The sequence below is a fragment of the Molothrus aeneus genome, chromosome 1 (assembly GCF_037042795.1).
Source record: "Molothrus aeneus isolate 106 chromosome 1, BPBGC_Maene_1.0, whole genome shotgun sequence".
Classification (NCBI taxonomy): domain Eukaryota; kingdom Metazoa; phylum Chordata; class Aves; order Passeriformes; family Icteridae; genus Molothrus; species Molothrus aeneus.
In genome coordinates this window covers 126,163,911-126,191,636 of record NC_089646.1, presented here as the reverse complement: position 1 = coordinate 126,191,636, position 27,726 = coordinate 126,163,911, and the positions used below count along the sequence as shown (strand labels likewise).

Below are 27,726 nucleotides of genomic sequence, written 5' to 3'. Positions count from 1 at the left end.
ATGGTGGGGTAAGTGAGGGGAGCCCTGCTGTGCAAAGATACTGAAGAAACAAATGTGGAGAATTTTCCTGATGCTGGATGAGGCAGTTGCATTGGAACACAAATTATTCTTGCAGTTAAAATTTCCTATCTTAATGTCTTTGGATTGTTTCCAACAGAAAATTTCTCCCAGTTCATTTATTCATTTTCAGAAAAGTTTCTACTACTTAGAGAAGATGTATAGAGCATTTCTTAATGCCCTAGGTTCTATTTAACTTATTTTTATCAGTTGTTCAATTGTTGTTTGCCCAGTAACGTGTCTGGAGATGGCTAATGTATGAAATGCAAAATGTGTGGCTCAGCAATGGGTTCTTTGCATTACCAGGGACGGTTCATTCAGCAAAGGATTAATAGAAGTAATGTTCAGATCCTCCAGCTTATTTTCCCCAGGTAACTCTGTAAAACAGAAACAAGTTATGAGGGGAAAAGGGGAAATTTTCTCTTTAATTAAATTATGAACCACTGTAAAGGTTGAAGTGGTGTGTTACTGTGGCATCTTTTACAGAATGACTAAAGGGTTTAAAACCTAATTCTTGTGACACAAAGAGAGAATGTCACATGAATCATTCCTTGTCAGCATGACTAGGAGCTGTACCACACTAATCCATCATTTCTCCAATCTTGAGAATGTAATTTTTCATAGTCCCTCATTTGAGGAAATTAATTGGAAATTAATTAGAATTAATTGAAAATTGCTGTCATGTTTTACTGATCAGGAATGGAAGGACAAGGCAAAAACACCTTCTGCTTCTTCATCTGTTACCATCAATCCCAGCAATAAATAGAAATAAATCAGAAATTGGTTTGGTATTTTTTCAAGTTGGTTGAAATATAGAGTATTAATTACTTATGCATAGAGTAATTACTCTGACTGTTGATCCAGCTGGTAATAGAAATGAAAGAGAACAGTGAATTGCTTGTGTAGAACAGAATTTGTCTTTCAGGATGAGTAGTTTCAGAATTGCAGAGTTGGACTATGGAATACCACAAGATTGCACTACACTGTATCTCCTTTAATAATGCCACATGAAATTGGAGGATAAAACTTGATAAGAAATATTTTTAATTTGAATTTTATATCAAGAACATGGTTCAGAACTTGCAAATTGAGGAGACAAGTATGTGAACCAGAGATAAAGATACCAGATAAGATTAAAGCTACCAGAGTCCATCACATGTCCCACTTCCAGCTCCTTTTCCCTCCCTTCAGCTGCCACTACTTCTTGAATAAATCAGCATGAGGACTGATCAAGGAACATCCTTGATTTTACATAGGATAGTTGTTTTCAAAGAAAATATTTTCTAAGATTCCTGCAAATATAATCTTTCTGTATTGAAATGAAACTATTCCTAACTGGATGAGTAATCAAAGCTGCAAAGTGCTTATGTTTGGGTAGCTAATCAGAGCTTCAAACTGCCTCATTGCTTAGAGCTAGACACGCTTTCATGTTAAGCTGAATAATTAAAATGGAATATGTTCCTGTGCAAAATGAGATACTCAAGGCCTAATTTGCAAAATATTTTAGTATAAGCAGCTTGAATCCTCTGTGAAGCTAGAGAGGAAGAACTAAAGAGCCCTGTAAGTATTGAGGCTTTGAATTAGGATTTGTTTTCTGTCAGTGGAAGTTCAGCTTTTCAAAGTAATCAAAGTTGGGGGAAGATATCACTTAAACAGTGGCTGTCTCAGAGATTCCATCTGTTTCATCCAGGAAAGATTAAAAATAAATGCACACAATTAGGTGCACCTGCTTCAGTCACAGTAAATATTAGAGTAGTGGAGAACTTGGTAATTTTTGTCACCAGCGCTGGTACTTGTGGGAGTGCTTTTCAATTCACTTCAGACACAAATCAGGGGCAGCAGACAGGGTGAGTGTGTGTGGGGAAGGGGACCTCCAAAGCAATTCAATGCATCACCCAAAACCTGTAGGAGAAAGCATGCAAATCCATATATGAAGTGACACAAAACAGATATGAGCAGCATGGAAGGAGAAAAACCCAACAAACCATCAAAAGACATCTGGGGCAGGGCTTGAATAGGCAGGAGTTTAATTAATTTCAAACCCAGATAATTAGCTTGATTTTTAGCCATGATAATTGGAGTGTAATTTGTGATGTCTTCTGTCATCACTGCTGAAAGTGAGCTTGAACAAACCCACTCTCTCTCTAAGAAAAAAAAGGCAATCCATCTAATTGAGCAAAGAGTACTTGGGTGCTGCCGCTCCTCTTCACTTGTTTAGCCAAGTACTAACTAAAGCAAAGGTATTCTTGTTTTCCAGTCCTAATCTCATCTGAAAATCCCCTTGCATTTCAGATGTGCCAGCACACAGATGAAGGGGGACAGGATTCCACCTGCATGATGGTGCTTCTGCCTGTGGAAGCGATTCCCCTCCCTGTGCTCAGTGTTACAGAGCATGTGCAGGTCCTGTCCGGCCGCGTTCGCTCCCAGCGTGCCAACAACAAAGGGCGCATGTCATGCAGAGAGGTCCAGCTCCTGGGCAAGACTGGGCCTAGGGATATCATATCAAGGGTTAAGTTTCTAAAGTTTCCACAGACAGCCTGATTGCCAAGGCTGGTTATAGCTAATCTTCACCATCATCCTGTTTAAAACTGTCCTCCAGCCCCATGCTGTCCAGCAGTCTGGTGTCCTTCCCATCCTCAGGCACTTCCATGCTCTCTCTGCTATTCAGTCAGACTCTAGACAGGACACAGATTACACCTATGTGTATTTAAGTGTTTAGTTAATGATATGCACACTCTTTGGAACAAATTGTTCCATACTTATAAAAAAGAGAGAAGTCAATCCTGTTTCACAGAAATTTCTTTGAGGGTCTTCTGACACTGGTGTGAAAGAAAAGTAGCTCTGAATAAAAATGTCAGAGCTTTGCCTCAGCTGTGGCATTATTAGGGTTTCTTTCCTCCTCTCAGTATCTTATTTGGGTAAAATTTATAGAAAACACTTTGTAGAGTTCTTCATGCCACTGTTGAACTGGGTGGAAATCAATCAATGTAGAAAACCCAGCAAAAGCTAAACTAATTTTTCATTTAGTAAGAATGTATGTTTTTTGATTTATTTGAGAGCACAATCAAGCTGAGAGAATTCTTTACACTTTGTGAAAAAATATATATCTTCCAAAAATTCAGCGAGTAACAATTCTAAATAGCACTTGAATGCCATGGCAGATCAAAGGATCAAAGAATTCTCTCGCAGAGAATGAATGGCTGGTGTGCAACATGCTAGGCATGGTCTTTTGTGGTGTCACTGAGCATACCACAGAAAACATATTTATTCCCTTTTGCAAATAAAAAGCTGAAAAAAAGACAGTGGATAAACCAGGCTGCCAAGATCCATCTTTTTTGATGTAGTGAAAACAAACTCCTGTCAACTACAGTTTTTCCAAGTGTCACAGAAAGAAAGGTAATAGGTTTATTCCTACAGAGGTGATACTTCTAGGACATAAAAGATCTCTCTTTTGTGCTTCTTCTCAGGTTCAGACTGGTCTTTTTTCCCTTCTCCCTCAAGTCTTTCTAGTAGCCCACTGCAGGTACAAACCTCCTCAAGCAGACAAAAACAATCTCTCATGGGCTGGTTTCCTGCCCCTAAAGGCACATGAAAACCACAAAAATTATGTCTCAGTTTTGACAGTCTTCAATATTTTCTTCTGTTCTGGCAGCAGAAAAGGAAAATTCTCTCCTACCAGAGTATTATCCCTTGGAATGAATGCACACCTGGTGGTCTCTGAGCGAGGGTCTCAGAGGGCAGGACAGAGCTGGGAGGAACTTCCCTGGCCCCACAGCAAACAGCAGCAGGGACAGGTCAGAATCCATGCAGGGAGAACAACAGACTGAAAAGGAGAGCTTTCCTGCATTTTCAGATTTCAAATAAAACAACTAAAAAACCCCAAAGGTTCAAAATGTGCTGTTTAACTCCCCTCACAACAAAACTTTGCTGTGAGCTTCCAGGGCTTTTTAGGAGAATACCACCCTCTCTTTTCAGCTACTTAACTGAGGAGTAATCATAAAGAGACACCTAAACCCCATCAGGAGAACCAGGTGGGATGAAAGTTCTCCTACTTCCACTCATTGCATAAATTTTAGCACAAATTCATTTATGGGGGTGTTAGGTGCTCTCCACAAGAGTAACTGCTTCACTAAGAAATGTTTCATACTGTAAATCAAAAACCTTTCTAAATGTAATTCACTGAGAAAACAGAAAACTTTATCTCTCTTGGCTTTTTTCAAACAGCCCTTCCTCTTTCTTTCATATACAGCTGCAGAGATGAACTCCAGAACTCATCTTTTAACAGTGCTGACCTATAGCCAGTTCCTTAGTGCTCCTTTGGCCTCATCCTAGAAAGGCTAAGTGTGTCTGTGAGTAAGAGTGAATCCTTTCCAGAAAGGAAAAACTCTAGCAAGTGCTATAAATCTCTAGATTCCACTCTAGAAAGTGCTGTAATCTGGGATATGACCCTCTGTTAGGTGTGTCTGAGCCAGCATATGCCAGGGAAAAGGCAACCCATGCATCCATTTCTTCAGCTAACTCACAAGCACTTACACACTGCTCATCTCAGTCAATGCCAGAGCAGACTGAAAAAATCAAAGTTTAACATTTTTATTTGGATCATTTTTTAACCCTGCATCAATAGAATTTGAGCCCAAGTGAAAATCCAGCAAAATACAATTTAGCATGAGAGCTGTGGCCAAACAGGTGCAACCTGAGCCACCTCTGCCAGCAGAGAAAACCTGTCATAGTTTCACATGCCTGTGTTTAAAACCTTAAAATGAGAAGAAACAAACAAGCTCTGCCAATCTCATGTTTATCAGCAAGCACCATAAATAAATGGCCCTACATAAATAGGAATCACTAAATGCTCCAGTTTAGGCAGCCAATTGGAAGGCAGTGTGAAGATACAATTCATCCTCAATAAATGGTAGCTAAATAATTTCTCTTTGTATATAGAGATAGGTGTACAGAGTACTTTACAAATACATGGATCCCAAACAGCTGATGATGTCTGAATTTGCCAGTATTTACTTTCTGGCATGCAAATGAGAGCCAGACAAAATCCCTAGCAGCAAAAAGAAGTGAGATCCATATGGAGAATATGAATTTAACCAAGTAAATGATGATTTATGTCATATCTTTACAAGCAAGAGCTTTCTATGCATATTGAATCTTGACCTATGTTTGCACACTCTTAACCTGAAGATTTCTAATGGATTTTGAGTCTTTATTTTGTTGAGGAAATCAATGGGTTCAGAAGTTCCTGGGATTCAATGTCAACAAGGCATCTCAAAAAATTAATCTGTCTAGTAATATCATGGGCAAAAAATCAAAGTTGAAGCAACAAAGAATGTGTTTCAGTATCTCTACTTCCACTCAAATTTTTATTGGCTGGCCAAAGGACCTCGAATTTTGAGGGCATCACATTTTGTGGTTTTTTTTTTCCCCCAACTTACTGCAGTCTCTGTTGAATGATTTACAATACATGGCTGCCTTTCAGGTGAAGCCAGACACATTCTTCTCTGTTGATTACAGTGAAATTTGGAAGGTGGTATAGATTCATGGTATGATACTTAGCCTGGCTAGGAACTCCTCAGCCTGCCATGCATGTTACCAAGCAGCTGGAATGCTAAAAGATGTAATTTAAAAACAAAAAAAGAGACAAACCAAACCAAGCCAAACCAAGCCAAACCAAGCCAAACCAAACCAAACCAAACCAAACCAAACCAAACCAAACCAAACCAAACCAAACCAAACCAAGCAACCAACAACAAAAAAACCCCAACAAAACAAAACAAACAAAAAACTCCAACAAAAACACCCCAAAACCAGACAAACAAAAAACCCCAAAAAACTGAAAAAAAAAAAACCCAAAAAATAAAACCTCACAAACCACCTACCCTCCCTCCCCAAAAATAACCCAAAAAAACCCAAACCAAACATAACAAAAAAAACAGGAGAAGGCATCTGTATGGGATGGCCACAGAGTATGTCTTTACAAACAGTACAACTCAGAACTTGATGTAAAAGAATACAGGTAGAAAGGAAAGTCAGAATGGATGTGCACAGCTGTTTCACCTAAATATAAATGATTCCCCTACCCTCTCCCCAAGAAAAACAAAAACATTAAAATACCAGATATGTACATCCATGAAAAAATGCTTGTGAAGACAAGTTATTGACAGTCACATCAGCAATGGGTTTGAGCAATGTGTTGAGACTAGAGAACATTCTTCATGTTTACCACTTAGATTCAGGTCTATCCAGGACAAATTGGAGCTGGCAGAGATGCTCAGCAAGAGCATCAACTCTCTTGCACTTCCAAGAGCATCGACATTGCATCATTTAACAGCAATCCTGACTAATCCAGGGCATCCCAGTTGACTAGAGATCAGCAAGTGTGACAGCCAGGGACAAAAAGGCCAGGAACAAGGATACAGGGAACTACAGACCTGTCAGCCTGAGTTCAGTGCCAGAGAAAGTCATGGAGCAAATTATCTTGAGCAACATCACATGGCACAGCAGAACAACCAGGGGATCACTCTCAGCCAGCGTGGGTTTGTGAGAGGCAGGTCCTGCTTGGCTAACCTGAGCTCCTATGACAAGGTGACCTGCTTGGTGGATGAGGGAAAGACTGTGGATTTTGTCTGCCTGGACTTCAGAAAATCCTTTGATGCCACTTCCAATAGCAATCCCTTGGAAAAGCTGGCTGCTCATGGCTTGGACTTCTTCAGGTTACTGGAGATGTTGAATGCTGCTGGTTGTTAATTAAGTTAATTAATACCTGATTAAATCTCCTTATAAGTTTAGCAATACCACTCTCCAGTCTCACATGAATATGATGTGATTTTTAATATTCCTTCAGAGTAAATCTACACAAACAGTGTGATGCACTATTATGTTTACCATGCCTGTTCCTTTTCTTTCCTAGGAAAGCACAACATTAAGAAGTCCCCCTCATGTGGGTTAGGGCATAGAGGTCTTGCAAAGCCTCAGCCTAAGTGCAAGAATTCCTGTGTCTCTGGGCTGTTGTATGGGTCCAGTCTGGCTAGCTCAAACCCTAGCCCACACGATCTTACATGGATGAAAGTAAAAGACGAGAAGCACTCTTCTCCACATGGGGACAAGTGTCCTGTTTATTGGCTTGGAACAGGACGCTCCTGCTCACAGCAACCACCCAAGTAGAAAACAGAGCATGGTGTTCCTGCAGTGGAATTTTATACCCGAGGAGGGGGGCGGGGAAAGAGGACCACAGCCAATGGGATACCACTGGGGAGGGGCGAGGGGAGGGGTAACCAGGGACCAAACCACCAGGGTATATAGCAGGGGGGTGCATGGGGGAGAGACCATGTAATGGGAGAGGGGAAATAACAATCTACATGACATGCCATACTCAGTACAAATTTCCCATCACCCAGTGCAAACAACAACTAAATAAACTATTTAGTGCAATACAACATCTCCCCCTTTTCTGTTAACTAAAATTAAAAATTGTCCTAATTATAGAGGTCCACCACCCCGAGAGTCCCCAGCCCTTGAACAATCCACTGAACCAGTCCTTGGATTCCTGCTTGACTTGTCTGATCAGGCTTTTCCTTTCTCGGAGAGCCACGTGGCCATTGAGTACTTTTGATGCTAGGTTCATGCAGCACAGTCCTTCAAATTCCTCACACTCGTGTCCGTGCAGCAGCAGGAGGAAATCGATGGCTGCACGATTTTGGAGTGTGGCCTGCCTGGTAATCTCCTCGTCCTCTAGGAGGGAGCTGATGGCCGTGGATTTCAAGTTTGCCTGTTTGACTACTCAGCACTCTAGGTGACCCAATTCACCTGGAGCTTTGGCTGCTGCAACCCATGGAAGGAAAAGGGATCCAGCAACTCTTTTTGACTTGGCCCAATGGAAGATTTCTGCATCACAATTTGGGTCCAAATTGCCAATGCTTCTCTTATGAATTTTGCTGACCGAATTGTTCTTTTGAGTCCACTCGTCAATCATGGCTTGGTTGGGTGTCAACAGAGATAACCGCCCGATGGTACAAGGCCCTCCTAAAAGCCAAGAAGGGATTCCTGCCCATGCTTGATCCCCACAAATTAAAACCAAACCTTTAGGGAGGCTTTTGGGATGTGAATGGTATGGATTGTCTGCTACAACATGGCTTAAAACCTTACACCACCTTTTGGCAGTGAATTCTTCTCGATACTGCTTAATGTTGTTAAAAGGTTTGGTGTTGGAACGTGGGATAAAGAAGAAGTGTATGGAGTATGGAGCAGGGGAGGAACCCAACAGCTCTAACTCTTGAGGCTCCTGAGCAGCTCTGGGTAGCTTTGGCAGCCACTCCTCTATGGGGTTTTTAATCGTTACAGCTCGCTGGTGATGGATATTGTGTGGTTGTGTGTGATTTGGTTTGGGACTTGGGTGAGGTATAGGCGTATCTAACTTGTCTGTGAACTCTCCAGCTTGCAATGGAATTTCTACCAGGCAGGTAGACATTGGGTCTTTCGCTGCTGCTGTGGACAGGCATATATTTTCCTGTTGGACCGTCTGTGCCGGGGCCACTCAGATGTTTTGGCGTGGCTGAGGAACGATCCCCGCAGCTGTGAGACCGCTCAGCACAAACAGGATGACAACTCGGACAGGGCTCATCATGAGGTTAGGTGGGAGGTAAATTTTCTTTTCTACAAAGGAAAACAAACATTTTTTAAAAAACATATTCAAGTTCATGGGTCTGCCGGAATGCAGCTAACTCTTTCAGGAAGATTCTTCCTCCTTTTTCTAGCGGCATCTTCTCTTTGAGGCGACAGCTGCTTGCTTCTCATCCCTGTCTGCTAGAGCTGGATTTTTGGGGACAAAAGGTTTTACCTACTTTTGGGGTATCCATCAAGGGCCTGAGGGGCTGGAAACACATGCGTAACCACGCCCCCAGGTGATGAGCTCATAAGGACCCTTGGTTTCCCAAGTTTCTGGGTCCTTAATGAGAACTGGTGGACACTGTGACAACTTAAACCAACTGTTGTTGTTGAAATGACGTATTACCGGAGGGTTCATGTTTCCAAATGAACAATTCAAAAAACTGATGGTAAACAAGGCTTTGCAGAGCTTTTGTTGTGGAGTCATCCACACTGCAGAATTGCCCTGCCTAGCCAGGTCTTCTTTGAGTGTATGGTGGGCATGCTCAATCACAGCTTGACCTGTGGGGAGTGGGGAATGCCTGTCTTATGCTCCCCACTGCTGGACAAACTTGGAACTCCTTGGAGGCATACGCTGGGCCATTGTCAGTTTTAATCTCCCTAGGGATCCCCAATACTGAAAAGGCTTGCACCAAGTGTTGTTTGGCATGCACAGCCCTTTCCCCTGCATGGGCAGAGGCATAAACCGCACCTGAGTATGTGTCTATGCTGACATGTACGTATTTCATGCAACCAAAACTGGGAATGTGTGTCACGTCTGTCTGCCACACTTCGCAGCTCCCAAGGCCTCGGGGGTTAACCCCAACACCCAGGGACGGCACTGCCTGAAGCTGGCAACTGGGACAGGTGGCCACAATGGCTCGAGCTGACTGTGTGTTAGCTGGAACTGACGGATTAGACCTGGAACATTTTGATGGTATTGCTGGTGACTTAGCTTTGCCTGTTGAAAGATGTCTGGAAGGCGTGCCATTTTTGCTGGGGCGGAAAGAGAATCTGCTTTGCCTTCTGTGACCTCGCCTGGCAAGTCGGTGTGTGACCTCACGTGCATCACATAGAAAGGGTGCTCCCGCTGCGAAACTAAATAAATTAGTTTTGAGAGCAACCTATAGAGATGCTCTTTGAGAACTGCCTGCTCCGCCCTGGACACTACTCCCGCCACATAGGCTGAATCGGTAACCAAATTAATTGGCTCTGAAAACTTCTCAAAGGCTCTCATGACTGTGGCTAGTTCAGCAATCTGGGGTGGCCCCTCCACAAACTCAACATCAGCTTCCCAATGCTGGGTCTGGAGATTTCTCCAAGTCATCACCGACTTTTGGGATGCTCTGGATGCATCAATGAACACTGTAAGCGCCTTGAGTGGCCTATGACTCCTTTTCTCAGGAGCAATGAGGTGGAATTCCTCATTGAACAGCTTATGTGATGGGGCCTGGACTGATACCTGTCCACTGTAACTGTCCAGGGATACCTGGAGACTGGCATTGTTCTGGAGCAGGTCCTCAAACCTTTTTTTGGTCAGCCTCTCAGGAGAGCTTTTTCCCTCCTTAGCAAGGTGGACTGGAAGGTGAATACACTGAAAATCACAACCAGCCAGCTCACGCAATCTTAACCTGGCCTTCCAGATCAGCTGAGCTGGTAGCTCCTGTGGCTGTGTGATGGTTTTGGATTGCTGATGGGAGAGGAAAACCCACTCTATGATTAGAAGTGGATCCTTCTGCCCTTCAAACCACTGGAATATCAACCCGTGTATGTGTGGTAACTTCCCCAAAACAATGAATTTTTGGGGGGCTTATAACGATGAGTCTGCCTCTTGGCCAAAGCCTTCTGCACTTTTTGGAGGGCGGTTTTTGCCTCTGGGGTCAGTTCCCTGGGAGAGGCTAGCTCTCTCTCTCCCCTCAGTAAACTGAGAAGGGGACCTAGGTCCTTGTTGAGAACCTTTGCTGGGTTGTTTATGTTCTGCTGTGGAGAATTTACCTTTGTGCAGTTTCCATTGCATGTCTTTCCTGATAAATATTTGGTCTTCTGACAAAGACACAGAGGAAAGGAAGGAATCTTGTATACATATTTATTTTTTTTAATGAAGATGGAAAGCTTGTATTTTGTGATTGGTGTCTCTAAAGGATTCTTTTAATTACTCTGATTCAGTAATTAAAGAAGTTAATATTGATGTTAATACAATATTTTTAGAAGCTAAGACAAAAAACCTGTAAACAGCAGGAAACATACTTAGTATGTACAGTAGCTATACAATGGCAAAATATATAAAAATAAACAAGCTCATTTTAATCTTATATAAATTTCAATCTTAACAGAAGCCCCAACCTTTTTTCTAAGTCCTTTTTAAAGGTATCTTCCCTGAATTTTTAAGCTGGATGCTGGCCAAGTGTTTTGTCTTTCAAATGTTTGTTTATTCATTCAGCTGGTTTCTTATAGCACCAGCATGAGAACATCTGAACCCCAGCAGGCTCATATATATCGAAGCTTAGAGTTATTCATTTCCCTAAGCCATTTGTAACCCACTGCCATATGGCTCTCTTCTCTCCTCTCCTCATCTTCTGTGCACATTTGCATGCATATAAACACATATGATACTCAATTTATTTAAAATGCACCCTTGTCTTCCTCTGAATAATTTTCTCAGTTGGCAGTAATCATATACCCAGTTGCCACTCAATTTTAATGGGAAAAATTTAAAACAGCTTTAAAGACAATGTACCTTCCTTGGCCTGGCTTTTGAAAAATGTCCCTGAATCTGGGCTCTGTGCTGTCATCACAGGAATTGTAACCCACACCACAGCTAAAGGCACAGTAGTTTCCACCATTAAAATAGAAGACGAAGTGAAAGCTGGCTCAAAAGGGACATTAAAGCAACACAGCTTAGCCATGGCTCAAAAAACTGCACTCTGTCTCACAAAAACCCTTTGGACCAGACCTGCTCATACCTATCATATTACCTTTAAACTCATCTCCTTACAACTCTTCAAACTCATTGCCAACATCTTTTAGCCTTCACTCCCCTGCCCCTGGAAACATGTTTAGAGTTTACCTGTGCACATGGATGAGGAAATCCTCCAGCAATTCCCCAGGGTGCAATTCAGCAGTTCCCTTTGGGCTGTTCAAGCACACTCCCATTGCCTGGCTGTGCCTGGGATGCACAGACACATTGCCTGAAGCCCAGAAGGGCTCAGTTTTGCCATTGTCCTGGTTTTGGATGGAGTAGAGTTAATTTTCTTCCTAGTTGTTTGTGCTGTGGTTTGGATTAAGGATGAGAATAATTTTAATAACACACTGATTGAGGTGCTGATGAGCAGTGCTGACACTAAGGCAAGAACTTTTCAGCTTCTCACCCTACCCTGACATTAAGGAGGCTGGGGGTGCACAGAAAGCTGGGAGGGAACACAACTGGGACAGCTGACCCCAAATGGCCAAAAGAATATTTTATATTATATGGTGTCATGCTCAGCATATAAATCAGGGGGAAATCTGGCAGAAGACCACTGCTCAGGAACTGTTTGAGTGGTGAGCAATTGCATTTTGCATCACTTGTTCTGTACAACAACAACAACAACAAGAAAACAACATTTTTTTGGTGGTGATAGTGTTATTAATACTATTATTGTCTTCAGTTTCTGTATTGATAACCCATTTTAATCTTAACCCACAAATTTTACTTCTTTTCCCCTAATTCTCTCCCCCATTCCACTGGCAGTGGGGAGTGAGGGAGTGGCCGTGTGGTGTTCAGCTCCCTGCTGGGTTAAACCATGCCAGCCACAACCACCAAAGGCAAACCCTGGCTGTGGTGTGTGGCTGTAACTCCCAGCACATGACAGTTTCCTCTAACTGAGTGGCAGAGACACCAAGCAAGAGCTGGGCACAGCCTGGCAGGTGGCAAGGAAAGCTGGAGCTGTGCCATTTGGTACCAGCACCACAGCTGGCTACAAAGCCAGCAGCCCACAGCTGAAGGGCTCAGGGCTGCAGACAGCACAGCACTGGCTGCCTGCCTGCTCACGACAAAGCACGAGGAAATGTGCACCCAAAAGCAGTTGATTAAGGGAAATGAGAGATGGACAGATTGAGCTTTGGCCTGACAACTTCATTATATGTTTTATATCTCACATCCAACCCCACACGTTTCAGAGAAATGTGCTGTGGGTATGGACACAGCTGGACATCACTGGTACAAACATATTATTGTTTTAATTCACACATTCAGAATCTCTGCAGAGCTGTAAAGCAGGGGGGGGTTGGGTTTTGCAGGATGCTTCTTCCAAGGCTATAATCTTGCTTTGGAACAATGAGGGCTGCTGAACTCAGGAAGTATCCAGAAGTGGTAGGATTTAAGCATCTGCACTCCCTTTGCATTGGTAGGTTGCTTTTAACAGGATGCTTTTACAGCACCATGAAATTCTCCCTAGTCATCTCTGGCCTTGTGGACTTTGACTCCTGCCAGTACTTAGGAGGCAAAGCTCCACTTTCTTAGTATCACTTAAGATTGCAAAGTGAACTATTTCAGGTTTCAAGAAGTTTAGTTCATATAATGAAGGCAGAATAACCAACTGAAAACTAAATGAGAAGTGTTAATTATCTCCAATTCTGAATTAATTTTCTCATATGTTTGCTTACAAATCTCTGAATAATTCCACCAGAAAATGTGAGTTGTGGGAATTAATTAACTGTAAACATGAATCAACTTGTAGTCAAAACCATATAACTGATTTGTCATGGTATAAATCACATTAGATATAGAAATATGTCTTCAAGAATCTACTGTGTGCTCTTTCCTTCCACAGCAGATACTGCAGTCATTCAGCAACTTAACTTATTTCTGCTATCACAGAAAACAGACAATGGAAAATAATTTGAGATGGCAGGTAACTGAGTAAGAGCACCATTCTGTGTAGATACATCAGATGGGTTCACACAGTGAAATGTGCTCACAGCTCCCCGTTTGGGCACCTGAACCTCCCAGTATGTTGAATTATATGGACCTCAGAGAGTGCAGCCATGCAAAGAGACACAGTGAACCTATTAAAATAACCTGACTTCACTTTTCCCCACTTCCTAAGGGAACAGCTGGCAGTCTAACCACGTTGCACACCAATTTGTCCCTGAAACTCAACTGAATCGGTGACAGGTACCCTGCTGTCCCCATGGCATTAAAGACATGAGGCTTAAACTTTGAGGACATTGCATCTTTATAGCAGAGAAAAACATTTCTAAGAGCAGAAAGAAAAACATTATTGGTGTACTTCTCCCCAAGAAAAACGGGGAAAAAAAGCAGTCTGAGTTTTAGGTGTTTTGGGTTTTTTTTTTGTCTGTTTCTTTGTTTGGGCTTTTTAAAAAAAATTTTGGCTTTTTTGTTTGATTGGGGTTTTTTTTGTCTTCTTTTTGTTAATTTGTTTTATTTGGAAAGGCAGATTTTATCAGATGTCACACTGGATGCAAAGAGGCTCAAAACTGTGCTAACAGCAGCCAATTCTTATAGGTTATCACTATTAACTATATAATATGTAACTATAATTATATATATATAGCTATATATATAGGTATTTCTACAGTTAATATAACTATTAACTATATATTATAGAACTATTAACTGAATTTTTCAGACAGCAGCAACCACCTGGAGCTACACCAGGTAAGAAAGGACGAAAAGAGTGACTCCAATCACACCAGCCTGCAGGTAGTTTTACTGATGACTTACACCCTTGCCACATGCAAAGAAAATGACAACAGAGCAGGTCTCAGTAACAAACAAGTTCTCTTTCTGTCTGATCCAGCTGCTTTGAATAGAGTATTGCATACATCCTTAGATTTTAAAAGGGAACCTGTGTATGTTTTATCTTGCCTAAGCAAGCTTATTCTCCTGTCAAGACAGGCAGAGAGTGTTCAGCCCAGAGAAGACCTTAGAACACCTTCCAGTACCTAAAGGAAGCCTATGAGAGAGCTGGAGAGACACTTGGGACAAGGACATGCAGTGACTAGGACAAGGGTAAGGACATTAAACTTCAAGAGGCAGTTTAGATTAGATATTAAGAAGAAATTCTTTACTGTGAGGATGGTGAGGCACTGGAACAGATTGCCCAGAGAAGCTGTGGATGTTCCATCCCTGGAATTGTTCAAGGCAGGTTGGATAGAGCTCTGAGCAACCTGGTCTAGTGAAAGGTGCCCCTGCTCATGGCAGGAGTGATGTAACTAGGTGATCCTCAAGGCCCTTTCTAACCCAAACCCTTCTAGGATTCTATAATGACTCTGCAGAGATTCCCTATTTTTACTCTTTTTAGAATCTGAAATTGCAACTCATGAAAATGTCTTTAAAGCATCCATTTTTATTTCTGCTCAGATGGTCACCAACCCTTGATCAAACCAAGAGTCTGAGTCCCTGGTCTCTATGACTGGGTGCATCCACCTTGTACCTCACGCTCATATTTTAGATACCGCATATGCAAGCATAATTCAGTTATTCAGAAAATTCCCACAAATTGCTCAACCTTAAATTACCATAAATTACTCTACATTTATTACAGGAGACACATGCAACAGAAAGAATGAGTAACTTCACAGAGAAAAATCATTAAATGTCAATCAGCTGCAATTTCAGTGCTGAAAGTGACTGAATTAGTATTCAGTGCATCTTATTTCTTTTCCCCCTAAACATCACTTATTTTGATAAAAAGAAATGCTTACCACATCTGCATCAATTCTGCCAACTTGAGGCATCTACTCAATTCTTGGCCTCTGAGCTGTTTCAGTTTGGGTAAAATGAAATACTGAAATATCTCATATTTAATCCTCAGCAGAGGAAACCACCACAGGATTCATGACTGATGTTTTTATATAAAGTTATTGTGACAACACATGTATGGCAGACTCATGAATGTGTTAATAAAGAATCCAAACTTTGCTGTCAGTAAAGTTAGAAGATTCTCCTCTCCAACCGCTGCCTCACCCTCCCCAGTACCTCAAGGCAGTATGAATTCATACGGGTGTGTGCATTTAGAGATGAAAATACAAATGTACACACACACAAGTCCTGCACATTCAGAATGCAACTAATACATTAAAAAATATATTATTGAAACACACTACTAGAAAGTGTATATTTAGCAAAGCATAATGAAAGTCATGTTCTAAAATCATTCATTTTTTAAAATTTGCTTTCCTGTGGTTTTTTTTTTTTGAGAATTCCTTGCAACTGGCATTAGATTGCAAAAATGCACTGGAATGGTTTAAAAAGGATATTTTGCATAGAGCATTAGATTGGTAAAGACTATGACAAATATTTTCCAGGTTTGCCTCTGAAACTGTTAATTAGATCTATTTTAATTGATATCCAGCTACCACTTCATGGCAAAGATCTTTGTGTAAAGAAAGTTTTTCAGAAGAACCTTAAACCTTTTATGAAGGAAAAACTATTACTCCAACAAACACTTCTCCAAGAAAAAGGGACTATACCTTAAGTTTGAAATGATTGCAATAGTCTTGATGAAAAGGCTTGCTTGATACATGGCTCTTCTAAGTTGAAGATGTCAAGTTATCTTTAGACCTTCTGACTTTTATCCATAGCACCAATAAACATGTATTGCATAGGGAGGAGGGGAAACAAATCCCACCAGATTTCAAGAAATAGGTTACAAATGGCACATAGGACTGACGGCACAAAATTTTAATCCAAAATTTTTATTATATGGCTAATATGTGATTGACTGCAGGCTATAAGTTCATCTAATCTGCATAATGAGAATAGAAAACATAAACTGACAGAAGGCAAGGAAATGAAGAAGTTCTAGCAACTCATTAATGAAAGAGAGCACAAAAAACTGAAATAAAATATAAGCTTTAACCTTACTTGTTACTCTTATAGGATCTGTTGTTTCAGTAATGAAAAGCCACTATTTTACAAAGGACTATTTTACAAAGGACAGACATACAGACCAAATTCCTATTTTCCTTCACTTTTCTGCAAAAAAGCACCCATGTTGAGGTAGGGGGAGAGGAAGGAAGGACAGATCTCTCTCTTGCATCTAGAAGGGTTTGTCCCAATCATTTGGATTTTGTACATAAAAAGGCAGGATCAGAGGCACAGTGTGCACTTTAACACAAGAATACACCTGAATATTTATCAGCCCTCTCCAGTAATTACCTCTGTAAATTTGTATGTTGGCAGAAATGGAACATTAGCAAGGCTGTACAGGGGATTTCACAGAGATAAACAAGGAGTACAATAGTGCATGTCTTGGCAACAGCCCTGGCCCTGCAGTGCAGACACCTGCTAGAACTTTGCCCTAGCAGAAAACTTCTTAACACAAGTTTTATTTTAAAGAATTTCTTATTTCTACTTTTCTATTTTATTTCAGTAGCATAGGAAGACTACACATTTGAAATTAACATAAATGCTTTAAAATAATTTTAAAATTTTAAAATTTCTTCTATTTATTACAACTTATGGAAGGATACATCATGCATTCCAAACATGCAGTCAAGGAAAGCACTGAAAAAGAATACTGAAATCAAATAATGCAGTAACAGCCAAGTAAGCCTGTAATAGTCAAATATTTTCTCAGAAATTCTGTAAACAGATTGTGATTAGGACCTCTCAGGAAGAAAAAGGAAGGTTTCAAGAAACAAAATCCTAGAAAAATAGAAGCATGGTTGTCAGAAAACCACCTCTTTAAAATATCCACATTTTATACTTTGTATAAGCCATTTTATGATATGCTGAACAAATGAGCCTTAGTTGTAATTGAACACAGAAAAGGAAATGCTGGGAGTGTCTCTTGGTGGCTTGCAGCCATTTAATTATTATAGAGTGGTTGGAAGGGGACCTTAAAGATCATCTAGTTCCAACCCCACTCCCATGGGCAGGGACACCTCACACTAGACCAAGTTTCTCAAAGTCCCATCCAGTCTGATGCTGAACTTTGAGGAATAGGGCATTCACAACTTCTCTGGGCAACTTTGTCCAGTGTCTCACCACTCACACCGTAAAGAGTTTCCTCCAGTATCTAATCTAAACCTACTAAATTTCAGTTTAAAGCCATTATCCCTTGTCCTACCATGCCCTTGTCCAAAGCCCCCCTCCAACACTCTTGCAGGCCCCCTTTATGTACTAGGAGGCTGCTCTAAGGTCTCTCAGAGACTTCTCTTTCCCAGGCTGAACAACCACAACTCTCTCAGCCTGTTGTCCTAGACAAGATTCTCCAGCCCTCTGATGACATTTGTGTCCCTCCTCTGGACTTGCTCCAACCTGTTAATGTCTCTGTTATGTTGGGGTCCTCAGAGCTGGATGCATTTCTCCAGGTGGGGGTCTCACCAGAGCAGAGCAGAGGGGATTACCTCTCTGGACATACAGGCCATGCTTCACATGATGCAGCCCAGGACATGTTTGGGTTTCTGGGCTGCAAGTGCACATTGCTGGGCCACGTCCACCCTCTGATCCACCAGCCCCCCCAAGTCCTTTTCTCCAGGGCTGCTCTCAATCTATTCTCAGCCCAGCCTGCTTTTGTGCTTGGGATTGCCCTGCCTCAGGTGCTTAGCAGCTTGCTATGCAATAGCACTCCATGTTCCTCCAGGTAAAAAATAATTTAAATTCTAAAATATCCTTGACTTTCATAGAAGCAAAATAAGAGAGAGACTACTTGATACATCGTTCCTGGGAAACATGATTACAAACACATGAGTAACATGGAAAAGGGATGAACATTTTCCCTGTGTTCAGTTATTTCCAGATGCAAACAAGAACTCCCTTGAAATAGACACACATTTGGAATATGAGTTCTAGTCATTGCATATTGTAATACCTCTGAGTAGGTAACCATTTTACTTGATTTTGTTTCCTCTGTTGCAGGAGAGAGCAGAGCATGTTTCCAGACATGTAACTCACATCAAGAAGAATTTGACAAAGAACAGCTGAAATTCTCATCTATATTGAAACTGCCAGTAGACCAGAAGTGACAAAGGCATGTTGACTATGATTCCTTTACTCTTTCATTCCTCCATTCCCCAAATGTCCCATTCTTAACTCTCAGTCCCCAAATATTAAACCTCTGGTTACGAAGTAATAATATTCATATACATCTAAAAGCACTTAATTTATACTACAAAGTAATAAGCTACATATTTTTTTTTCTGCAGGATCTCTGCAGGAATTCTACCGCCTTGAGTGACATTATTGGACAGCAAATAAAACTTAGATGCAAAGCAGTAAAAATGGTATTATAGTCACTGAGCTTTTCCAAAAAGCATTTCCAAGACAGTTTTAAAAGGACAGAATGAAAAGAGGTTTAGAAATCCAGTCTGTTTTAACTTACCCAGCTAAAAGTAAAGAAAAGCTTTTCAATATTGGATATACAATATAATCTTGCTGTGAGAAGAATGAAAATCATGTTCTTTGAAAAGCTTCTGCATTTGGATGGTTTTTGCAAGCCACAGCTGCTTGCCACCCTCTTGTTATTTAATCAGTTCACTGATACAAATCTGGAGAGTTTACAAGAGAGTCAAAACAATCACAACTAAAAAAATACTTACCTCTTCTCTCAATAGATTCTTACAGAGTTCTGAAATAATACTTGTAGGGAGATGCAAACTAAAAGGCTGCCTGTATTCGTGTCTCTCAGTACTCTGGTAGCACAGATGACAGCAGCTTTCCTGTCAGTACACAACATATTAGGCATCCTTTGCTATGGATTTGTAAGCCAACTATGAAAAAAGCCCAGCCCAGGGTGGACTGACTGTCACAACTGACTCTTTGGTTTCAATGTATTGACAATGCAAATTTAAAATAAGAAACAAAAATCTTCACATACAACTATTCAACTCAATTAACCATACCGGTCTGTTAAACCAAAGCATCCTCATTGGCCTGAGCGCTCTTACATTGCAAATTTACCACGTTTTGACTTAGGCATCACAGACAGAACACTTAAGTGACAATGCAGCATTTACAGTGGCACCTGAGGCAGGAGCAGCACCTCTGAGTGTCCCATCCCAGGTTACAATACCAGTGCTTTTTCTGTCAGCCATTTTCTATTTTCTCGTTGTAAATGAGTCACTTGAAATGAAGTACAAAGTCAAGTCAAAATGGCACAACTGAGAGTATGACAAGACCTTAACTAACAGCACTCGATGTATCATTGCCAGCTATGTATTGACCCTTACTTTGCTTCTGGAAGATGCTACTAAAACGTATTCTAGAAATGTGAACAGACTTTACTGCAAGTATAAACAAGTCCCAAACCAATAATTTAAAATGTGCACATACAGTAAACTTGCTCCATTTTATTACCTGTATAAGAAACATAATACCCCATTCATTTCACTCAAAACTACTGAATGTCAAAATATCAAAATAAATATCAAAAGTTTTTTGGTCAACCATATTTGAACTGCAGATTTTTTTTTCTTTATAATACATTCTACTAGGCATATCATATGCTTTTAACTTTTATCTGACTACTTTTTTCATATGTAAACAGTGGCATTTAAAAACAGCAGTCAATTCTCAAAATTCAGAAGTATAGCAAACAAAGTCACTTGGAAAAAGCAATGCATAACTCTATTCACCTATGCAATAGCAGCATCTGATAATTACTTTGACAAAGATATTAATGCAGAAGACATTTTCCCATAGCTCTGAAAAAGCTTACTTCCATGGCAGCAAAGTCATAACTTCACTTTCTTACACAAAAATTCTAATGAAGAAAATTGATTCCCCTGTAAAACATCCCCTTTTTGACTTTCAGCAAATTGTACTGACCTTGTCAGATCATCAATGTACTCACTTCTATAACAAATTGTTAACACAAACTACAGCAGAGCACACTGAATAATTAATTTCCAGCATTCACCTTTATTAAAAACAAGGTTTTTGTTGTGAGAACAAATAATCTCTCACTCGTAGCTTGAAAGCCTAAGATAGGATCATTGGCTTCCAGGGTTGCTACCAGCTGCTTAGCAACCTGTCCTACTTGTCTTCCTTCCTTCCTGTTGTAGAGAACTGTGGCCAGAGGAGTTGGCTGGCGATAGATGAAAACTCTTCGCAAGCACTCACAAAGAGCAGCGTAGGAGTAATCTGGAGCACAAGCCATGAACTTCTTGTCTTGCTTTGATGCTTGGACATAACCTGTATAGCCCAAAACCAAGTAGAAGGGATAAGTAACAGATCAGTTTCAACAGAACTTTAACTGGCTGATATAAACCCAAGCTTAACTTAAAAAATAATACGCAATTTGTAACAAAACAAAACCCCTGAAGACAAACAACAAGAACAACCAACCAACAAAACCTAACATCAGCAAAAAAACCCCAAACGACCAAACTACTCTTATTCCATCAGCCAGTACTTTCTGAAGGGATGCATTAACCAGTTTAACACCAATATACAATTCCCATGTACCTCATGTTAACTGGTGTTTTGGATACATATTCACAGCAAGATACTCTTCCCGCATCTGCCTCCTCTCTGCCTCACAAGGTCTTTCATCTTCACAGCAGGATCATAAGGCCACAGACATGGTCCATATGGGTAATCTTGGCCCAAAATTAGTGGTTAAAGTAGAATAAATCTCTTCTCTCTCCTCATCTCCCAGTGAGTAATTACATTTAAAAATTAGGATTTCTGAGCCTATCTAATCTTGAACAGACACTTAAAACTTGTTTTTGGTTTAGAACTCACTAAAAAAAAAGTTAAAAAATAACACACTGTAATTTCTGTTAATATTCACTCAGAAGGAAAAAAACTCTCCCTTTTCCACTTTCATTACAAGGACTCTAGTATCAAATTGACTCAATTCAGACTGATTTCCTTTCACACTTCTATAAAGAGAACTGAGATGCAATTCTGCAAAGTGATCTACCATCTTTCTGCAAGTACTTCCTTCCCTGCTAAGAAGTTATTTGCTTCACTTCCATTGAAAAGTGCAAGCCAATATTTATCACGTGGGTCAACAAGACAGGAAAAATCTAAAGGTCACTTATTAAAAGACCTTACCATAAGATTACACAGACCTAGACACATGATCAATTAACTGCAGCTATTGCCCTGACAATGTCTGTGTGAGTGTTAAGGTAGTGATTATGCTTTTCAGTCTCTAACTCAAGTCACTTATCCAAGGAACTCTCTCCTTTTTACTATGCAGTTCTGTGCTTACATCATATATATGGTCTGAAAAGGCTTGTCTTCCTCCCAGGGCATAAACATCTCATTTCTATGTTCTCTTATTTCTAAAATTAAGCTACTGTTGCTGTTGACCTCATGTTAGAGATAGAAATGAGATGAGACACTTCTTTCTTTGTGCCTAATAGCCAAATTTTTATTGCACACAGCTCATTTTTACATGGTATATCAGAAGGCACCATGTTTGCCTCTAACTGGTTAACAATCCACTGAAACTCAATTCACTGGTCAGTAAATGGCCAGTGTACGTCTCCACCAAACCTCCCTCTTTCTAGACAGTTTACATATTTCCTTCACGGATTCTAATGGGATAGACTTCTTGTTTTCACAGGTGCAAACAAAAATCTTTTCTTACAAAATAGATTGTTACGTAAACTGATTCTTATTCATATGATTCTTTTCTCATGGGAGCTTAACAAGCTAGCTTAGCCAGAACAGCAAGGCCTAAGCCATGTCTTACAAGGCCTCTCTTCTATAAGGTTTTACCTATACCTCTAAGTTACCATGCTGCTACCAACAGAATTATAATGACTTTCAATTCAGATTTACTTAACTGAAGTATCAACATAAGCCATACCAGCAGCATTCACATAGAAAAGTCTCAGATGTGTGTGACACAGAAGTTAATTTCTTACCTAAAGCATTAAAAGTTGCAATGTGTTCCCACATATTCTCTGGTTGGTCAGAGTGAGGCTGCCAGAGAAGAGCATCTACATCATGCCTCAGGCAGAAGCATGGCATTTCTTTGGGATTCACAACAACTGAGAAAAGATACTGGTTACTTCCAAGATTAATCTGAAAACAAAAGAAATACAAAATATTGATTCAAAGCACAAACAGCAGATTCTGTTACACATACTGCCAAAGTTAGATGATCAACAGTTTTATGTTTGTTACTTGACAAAATGTTTGAATACATTATGCTGCATCCCACTGATCAACAGCTCAATACACCACAGGTGCCTTACACATTTCAAGGAGATGCAATTAAGTGTGTTGGAGTATTATTCAGAGAAACATTATGTCCACTACAAAAGAATGTGCTTTGTACAAAAATGGTTTTCTAGGATAGATCCTAACCTACAACTTCTCATGTTAGGGAAAGATTCTCTCTAAGTAATCACATCTGGTTTTCTGCAGGGCTAACAGGGAAGGAAACACTGTCCCTCCCAGGTAAAAGCTGGCAAGCACTGAAACAAGGATTAGGTAGAATACTAAAATGATGAAATATCAACATTTTTTAATTTACTTGCAATCAAGTAATTACTAAATTTCAGGTTAGCATACTCTTCAATAAAAATGTTTTTAGGAGTTGTGGGTAAAAAGCTGTACCAGTCCCATTTCTGAAGGAAAAGGTCCATAATTTTAAACCCAAACAGCTTGAAAGAAGAACTAAATCGAAGTGAAAATATAGTCCTGTATGCTGAAGAATATACTGAAATACTCATATTTCTACATACTCTAACAAGGACCAAAACTGCAAGTTCCCATAGAAGAGGCTGAAATTAGTATTTCCTACCCACAGCAACTGTCCTTTGACCATAATGCTTTAAACATATTAACTTTTGAATTACTTTTATGCCACTCATTTTAAGAACTCTTTACAAGCACCCTGGAGTTCAAACTTGCTCCACTATGTCTTGCAGCTTGCCAGAAAGCAGCCTTTTGTGATACTCAAAAGCACACATTTTGCGATGAGCTCATGTTCCTCCTGGTATGTGAAATGTCTCTGGGGTGCTTCTTACCCTTCAGTGTGAGAAGCAGTAGTTTAGGCTGAGTTAGTTAGAACTTTATCCAGTCTGAAAATACCTTGGACATACCAAGGAAAATACCTTGAAAATACCAAGGACAGAGGCTGCACAACTTACTAGGCAACCCAAACCATGCTACAACCATGATGTAGTTTTTGCTTTCATCCAGTTTCAAAAAAAAACCCAAAAAACCCCACAACAACGAGTTAATCTGTAATGTTTTCATATGATTTTGTTGTTTCCAACACTAGGCAACAGCCCAGATCAAATCCTAACTTACTGTTAGTCAAGGCTGCTTACAACCCAGATCAAGCTCATTAATGAAGCATTTTGCCCCTAGTCTGTTATTTTTAGTGTGATTGACAAAGAAGTATTATAAAGTGATCTATGCTTCAGCTTCTTAGTAAAAAAGGTTAGGTTTCTACCAGGCTGTCTGAAAATTACTGAGGAAAATGCAAACTAAGTAATCTAAAGAACTTGATGCCACTGAAAAGGACCCTTTCCTTATAATTCCTTTGATATAACTTTGTTTTTTCAAATGGCTCACTTGTGAAAGTATATGTATTTTTTTAATGAGAACAAAAGGAGCTTTGTTTTTATATTAAAATGACATTGAAAGACACATATGGATTGACATTTTCTGTTGCTATTGTGATTTGATATTATGGGAGAAATTTATGTGATTTCAAGAGTCTACAAATTTTTGTACTGATAATAGAGGTCAATTTCCAAACAAAAAAATGTTTTAAAGTATTTCTATAATAATTTGCAGTACTTACTATATGAGTGATTTTCAAGCTATCACCATCAAATCTACACAAGCTTGCGCCATCTTCAAGAAAAGCATCACATTCTTCTAACTCTTGAGCATTACAAGGTGGCTTTTCCTTATCAGGGTTTGGATTCTGAAAAAAAGAATGAACTACACTGAAAATCAAAACAATTGAAAAAAAAATTAATCCTTTTTACAATTAAAAAAACAACCTAAAGAACAATTGAACATGAAGAATTATTTGCATATCCATACATAGAGAAAGATTAAGCTATAATGTAATTACTCAAAATTAATAAAATGATTTCTGCTGTGGAGGACAGCAGAAGTGGTAGGTACAGTAAAATCAATTTCAGTTTGAGGAAAGGTACATAAGCCACTAAAACCTGGATGATAAATTCCAAATTATTCTAAATAATCCTCCAAGTAGCAAAAGCATACAATCTTGAAAACATATGCACATTTAGTAAATGTACATCAGTGTAAGCTTTTTTCATCTTGCCATCAGTAATGCAATTAAAAATGGATTAATTAATTTTATAAGCAGCTCTAAATACATGACGCATTTTAGTTTTGCTATTAATTTTAATTTATTAAAATCTATTTTAAATTAATGAAAACTTATGATTAAAAAGTCATCACTTTAAGCTCAGTAGGAAGTGAAGTACACAATAAAAGGAATTTAAAGTTAAAAAAAAAAACAAGGTCAAAAGAAATATCACTATATCTTGCTCACAAATACTGAGGTAGAGAGAAATCAATCTGAAGTACTACATAGAATTTGTTTTAATAACACTTTTCAGCCTTACTAAAAACAAAGTAATAATCCAAACCTAATACATCAAAAGTCACAGGGAGGCACAATTCACAAGTTTCAGAGGAGATGCCGTTTTATAATTAAAAAGTGTCAAGCAAATATCAGCAAAAAATCACATTTTACTTTAAGTAGCCTTCCTGTATAACAAAAATGCCAGAAAGTTCACGAGCCATGTTTAGTTTCCTGAATTTTCCTTTTAAACATGTCATTTACACTCTGTAGGTCAAGTACAGTATCCTTAGCAAGACAGTAAAAAAGTTTTGCTAACCTACTGATAAACAAGAAACAGATATCTTTCAAAATATTTTAATTAATTGCTCTTAAACAAATTGGCACACCCTAAATGGTGGGAACAAAGTTTATTTTCAGTGTTAAATCAGGCTTCAGTTTGGTGCACAGACACATCATACAAATTAAATTCAGTCCCCCTTGAAGATGGTTTTACTGTTCAAAGTACATTCACAACTCCAGTGCCAGTAGTTTGTTACAGCTTCAATTAAAAATGAATAAATAGTAAAAGAACTGATGACCTGAGTCAATGCAGTGCAAATTAGGGTAGCAAGAAAAGACAGCATGCAAAAGCTCAAGAATTTTAAGTGTTTGATTCTTGACTCTTTACCATTACTTCAGAGGTGAGATGCATCAAGCTTTCAGCTATTTCAGAGCATTGGGAGGGGTCCATAATGAATTCCCCTCTTGTGTCACCAATGATTAGCTCTGTCCACCGACATCCCTCATTTTTCTTAATCAGAGAGATTTCCAAACTAAAATGCAAAGAGAAGACAAAGAGTAGCACATGAAAACACTACATCCATTTGTCAGATTAGTCAAAAAGCTCTAAATGTACATAAGAGCACTTCTCTTCAAACTGAATTAATAAGGAAAATCACATAACAGAAACCATTAGCATTCAAATTATAAAATAAACTATTCTAACAAAAAACTATTCTTAAGAAAAACAGACCAAGGATGTGATTTCTAATACATTGAAAACCCTGAGGTGTGTGTAAATGTAATTTATCCTGAAGCAGTCTCATTAAAATATTTAAACTATGGCAGGAAATCACTTGTACAGCAATCTATTCAAAGACTGTCAGAATTTTACTACAGAGGTATATTTGAAACATAAGCAGTAGTTCTTAGGGCTACTTAAGTGTGCCCTACCTCTAAATAACATCTGGGACAAAAAGATTTGTATTTTATAGACCTCAGGAATAATACCTCAACTAATTATATATACTGTCTTTCTAAAATAATATCTCAGAAGAGATAAGATTTCCATAACAAGTAAAAAAACCCAACAACTACAAAGATAACCCAGTATAATCACTAAACTATTGGGAATAACTAATTAAGTAAATGAAAAATAAGATGCAACCTGATGCACCAACATGGTAATTCCATTTAAATACTGTGTTGGACAAACATAGATATAATGGTAAAACTGAAGTCAATTTTATGCAATTTTATCATACTCACTTTTTAGGTACACTTACAGGTTCTGCAGCAATGACAGCTGTAGTGCTCCTGACAGAAAACCCTCTAAGTTACTAATTACTGCACCATAGCAGCAACTATTCAGTGAACTCTGAAGCAATTACACTGGTAGTAGGAAGAGCATACTTTTACAGAAAACATTTGGAGCAAGTTTTTGACTTTTAATCAATAGATTTACATCAGTGTTGCATTACGAACATTAAGAACTGAGTGCTACTTATTACACCAAAGTATGGATAACCCTTTCTCATTAAAGTAAAAACCTGATATTCATAAAATAACACTCACTGGAATGAGTAATAAAAAAATCAAGTTATTCAGCTTGTAAAAATCAAGTTATTCAGAGTTATTTTTCAGCAGGATATCTAAAAAGCAGTAACCCCACACATTTTAATCACAGTCAAATTTTAATATACAGTAATAGTACAACCTATATAAAAATATTAGTCCCTCTAATTTTTTTGAGAATTACTGTCCTTTACAGTTAACCTTTTGGAAACTGCAAAAAGCCAACCTTATCACAACTTGAAGGGTAGCTTTTGTTTTAGATAAACACCTATGAGCTGTTGAGTGGATCACCTGGTGGTGTACATGTTTCTTCTTGAGTTCATTAAAGAGTGTGAATATCTCTGAGATAACCAGACCAGCATGGGGAAGTAAATAAATGGTTCATTTCAGGCAGAGTATGAAAACCAGACAATGCACAAAGAAAAACTTGACTATGTTTTAGGGAGCTCTGAATTATTTTTTTGCACCCTCTCCATTCTTTCATATTTTTATTTCAGAATGAGAAAAGCACCTAAAAGTTATTTTTCAAATAAAAGCAGGAACATTTCTATTTGAGGTCTACAGCATGTTAAGTTCACACAGATTCATCTTCTATAATGCACATAATATATAATTTTTAGGAAAATATATTAAGGAATTTATAAGTTGTGCCTAAAGAATTTTAGTTGTATTATTACTAAAATGCTTGTCTGTGGAAAGTAGA

At 39.2% G+C, this 27,726-nt stretch overlaps 1 protein-coding gene across 1 annotated transcript in view; it reads right to left on the bottom strand.

The window, feature by feature from the left end:
- Positions 1-16,388: 16,388 nt before the first annotated feature.
- Positions 16,389-27,726, bottom strand: part of NUDCD1 (NudC domain containing 1) — a 38,578-nt gene continuing 27,240 nt past the window's right edge. Inside the window, exons 7-10 of the mRNA XM_066564337.1 lie at positions 25,858-26,002; positions 24,429-24,554; positions 22,534-22,693; positions 16,389-20,845 (exon numbers count right to left, since the gene is read on the bottom strand). Of these exons, the coding sequence (XP_066420434.1) occupies positions 20,553-20,845; positions 22,534-22,693; positions 24,429-24,554; positions 25,858-26,002 (724 nt within the window). The 3' untranslated portion in view covers positions 16,389-20,552. The remainder of the gene's footprint in view (positions 20,846-22,533; positions 22,694-24,428; positions 24,555-25,857; positions 26,003-27,726) is intronic.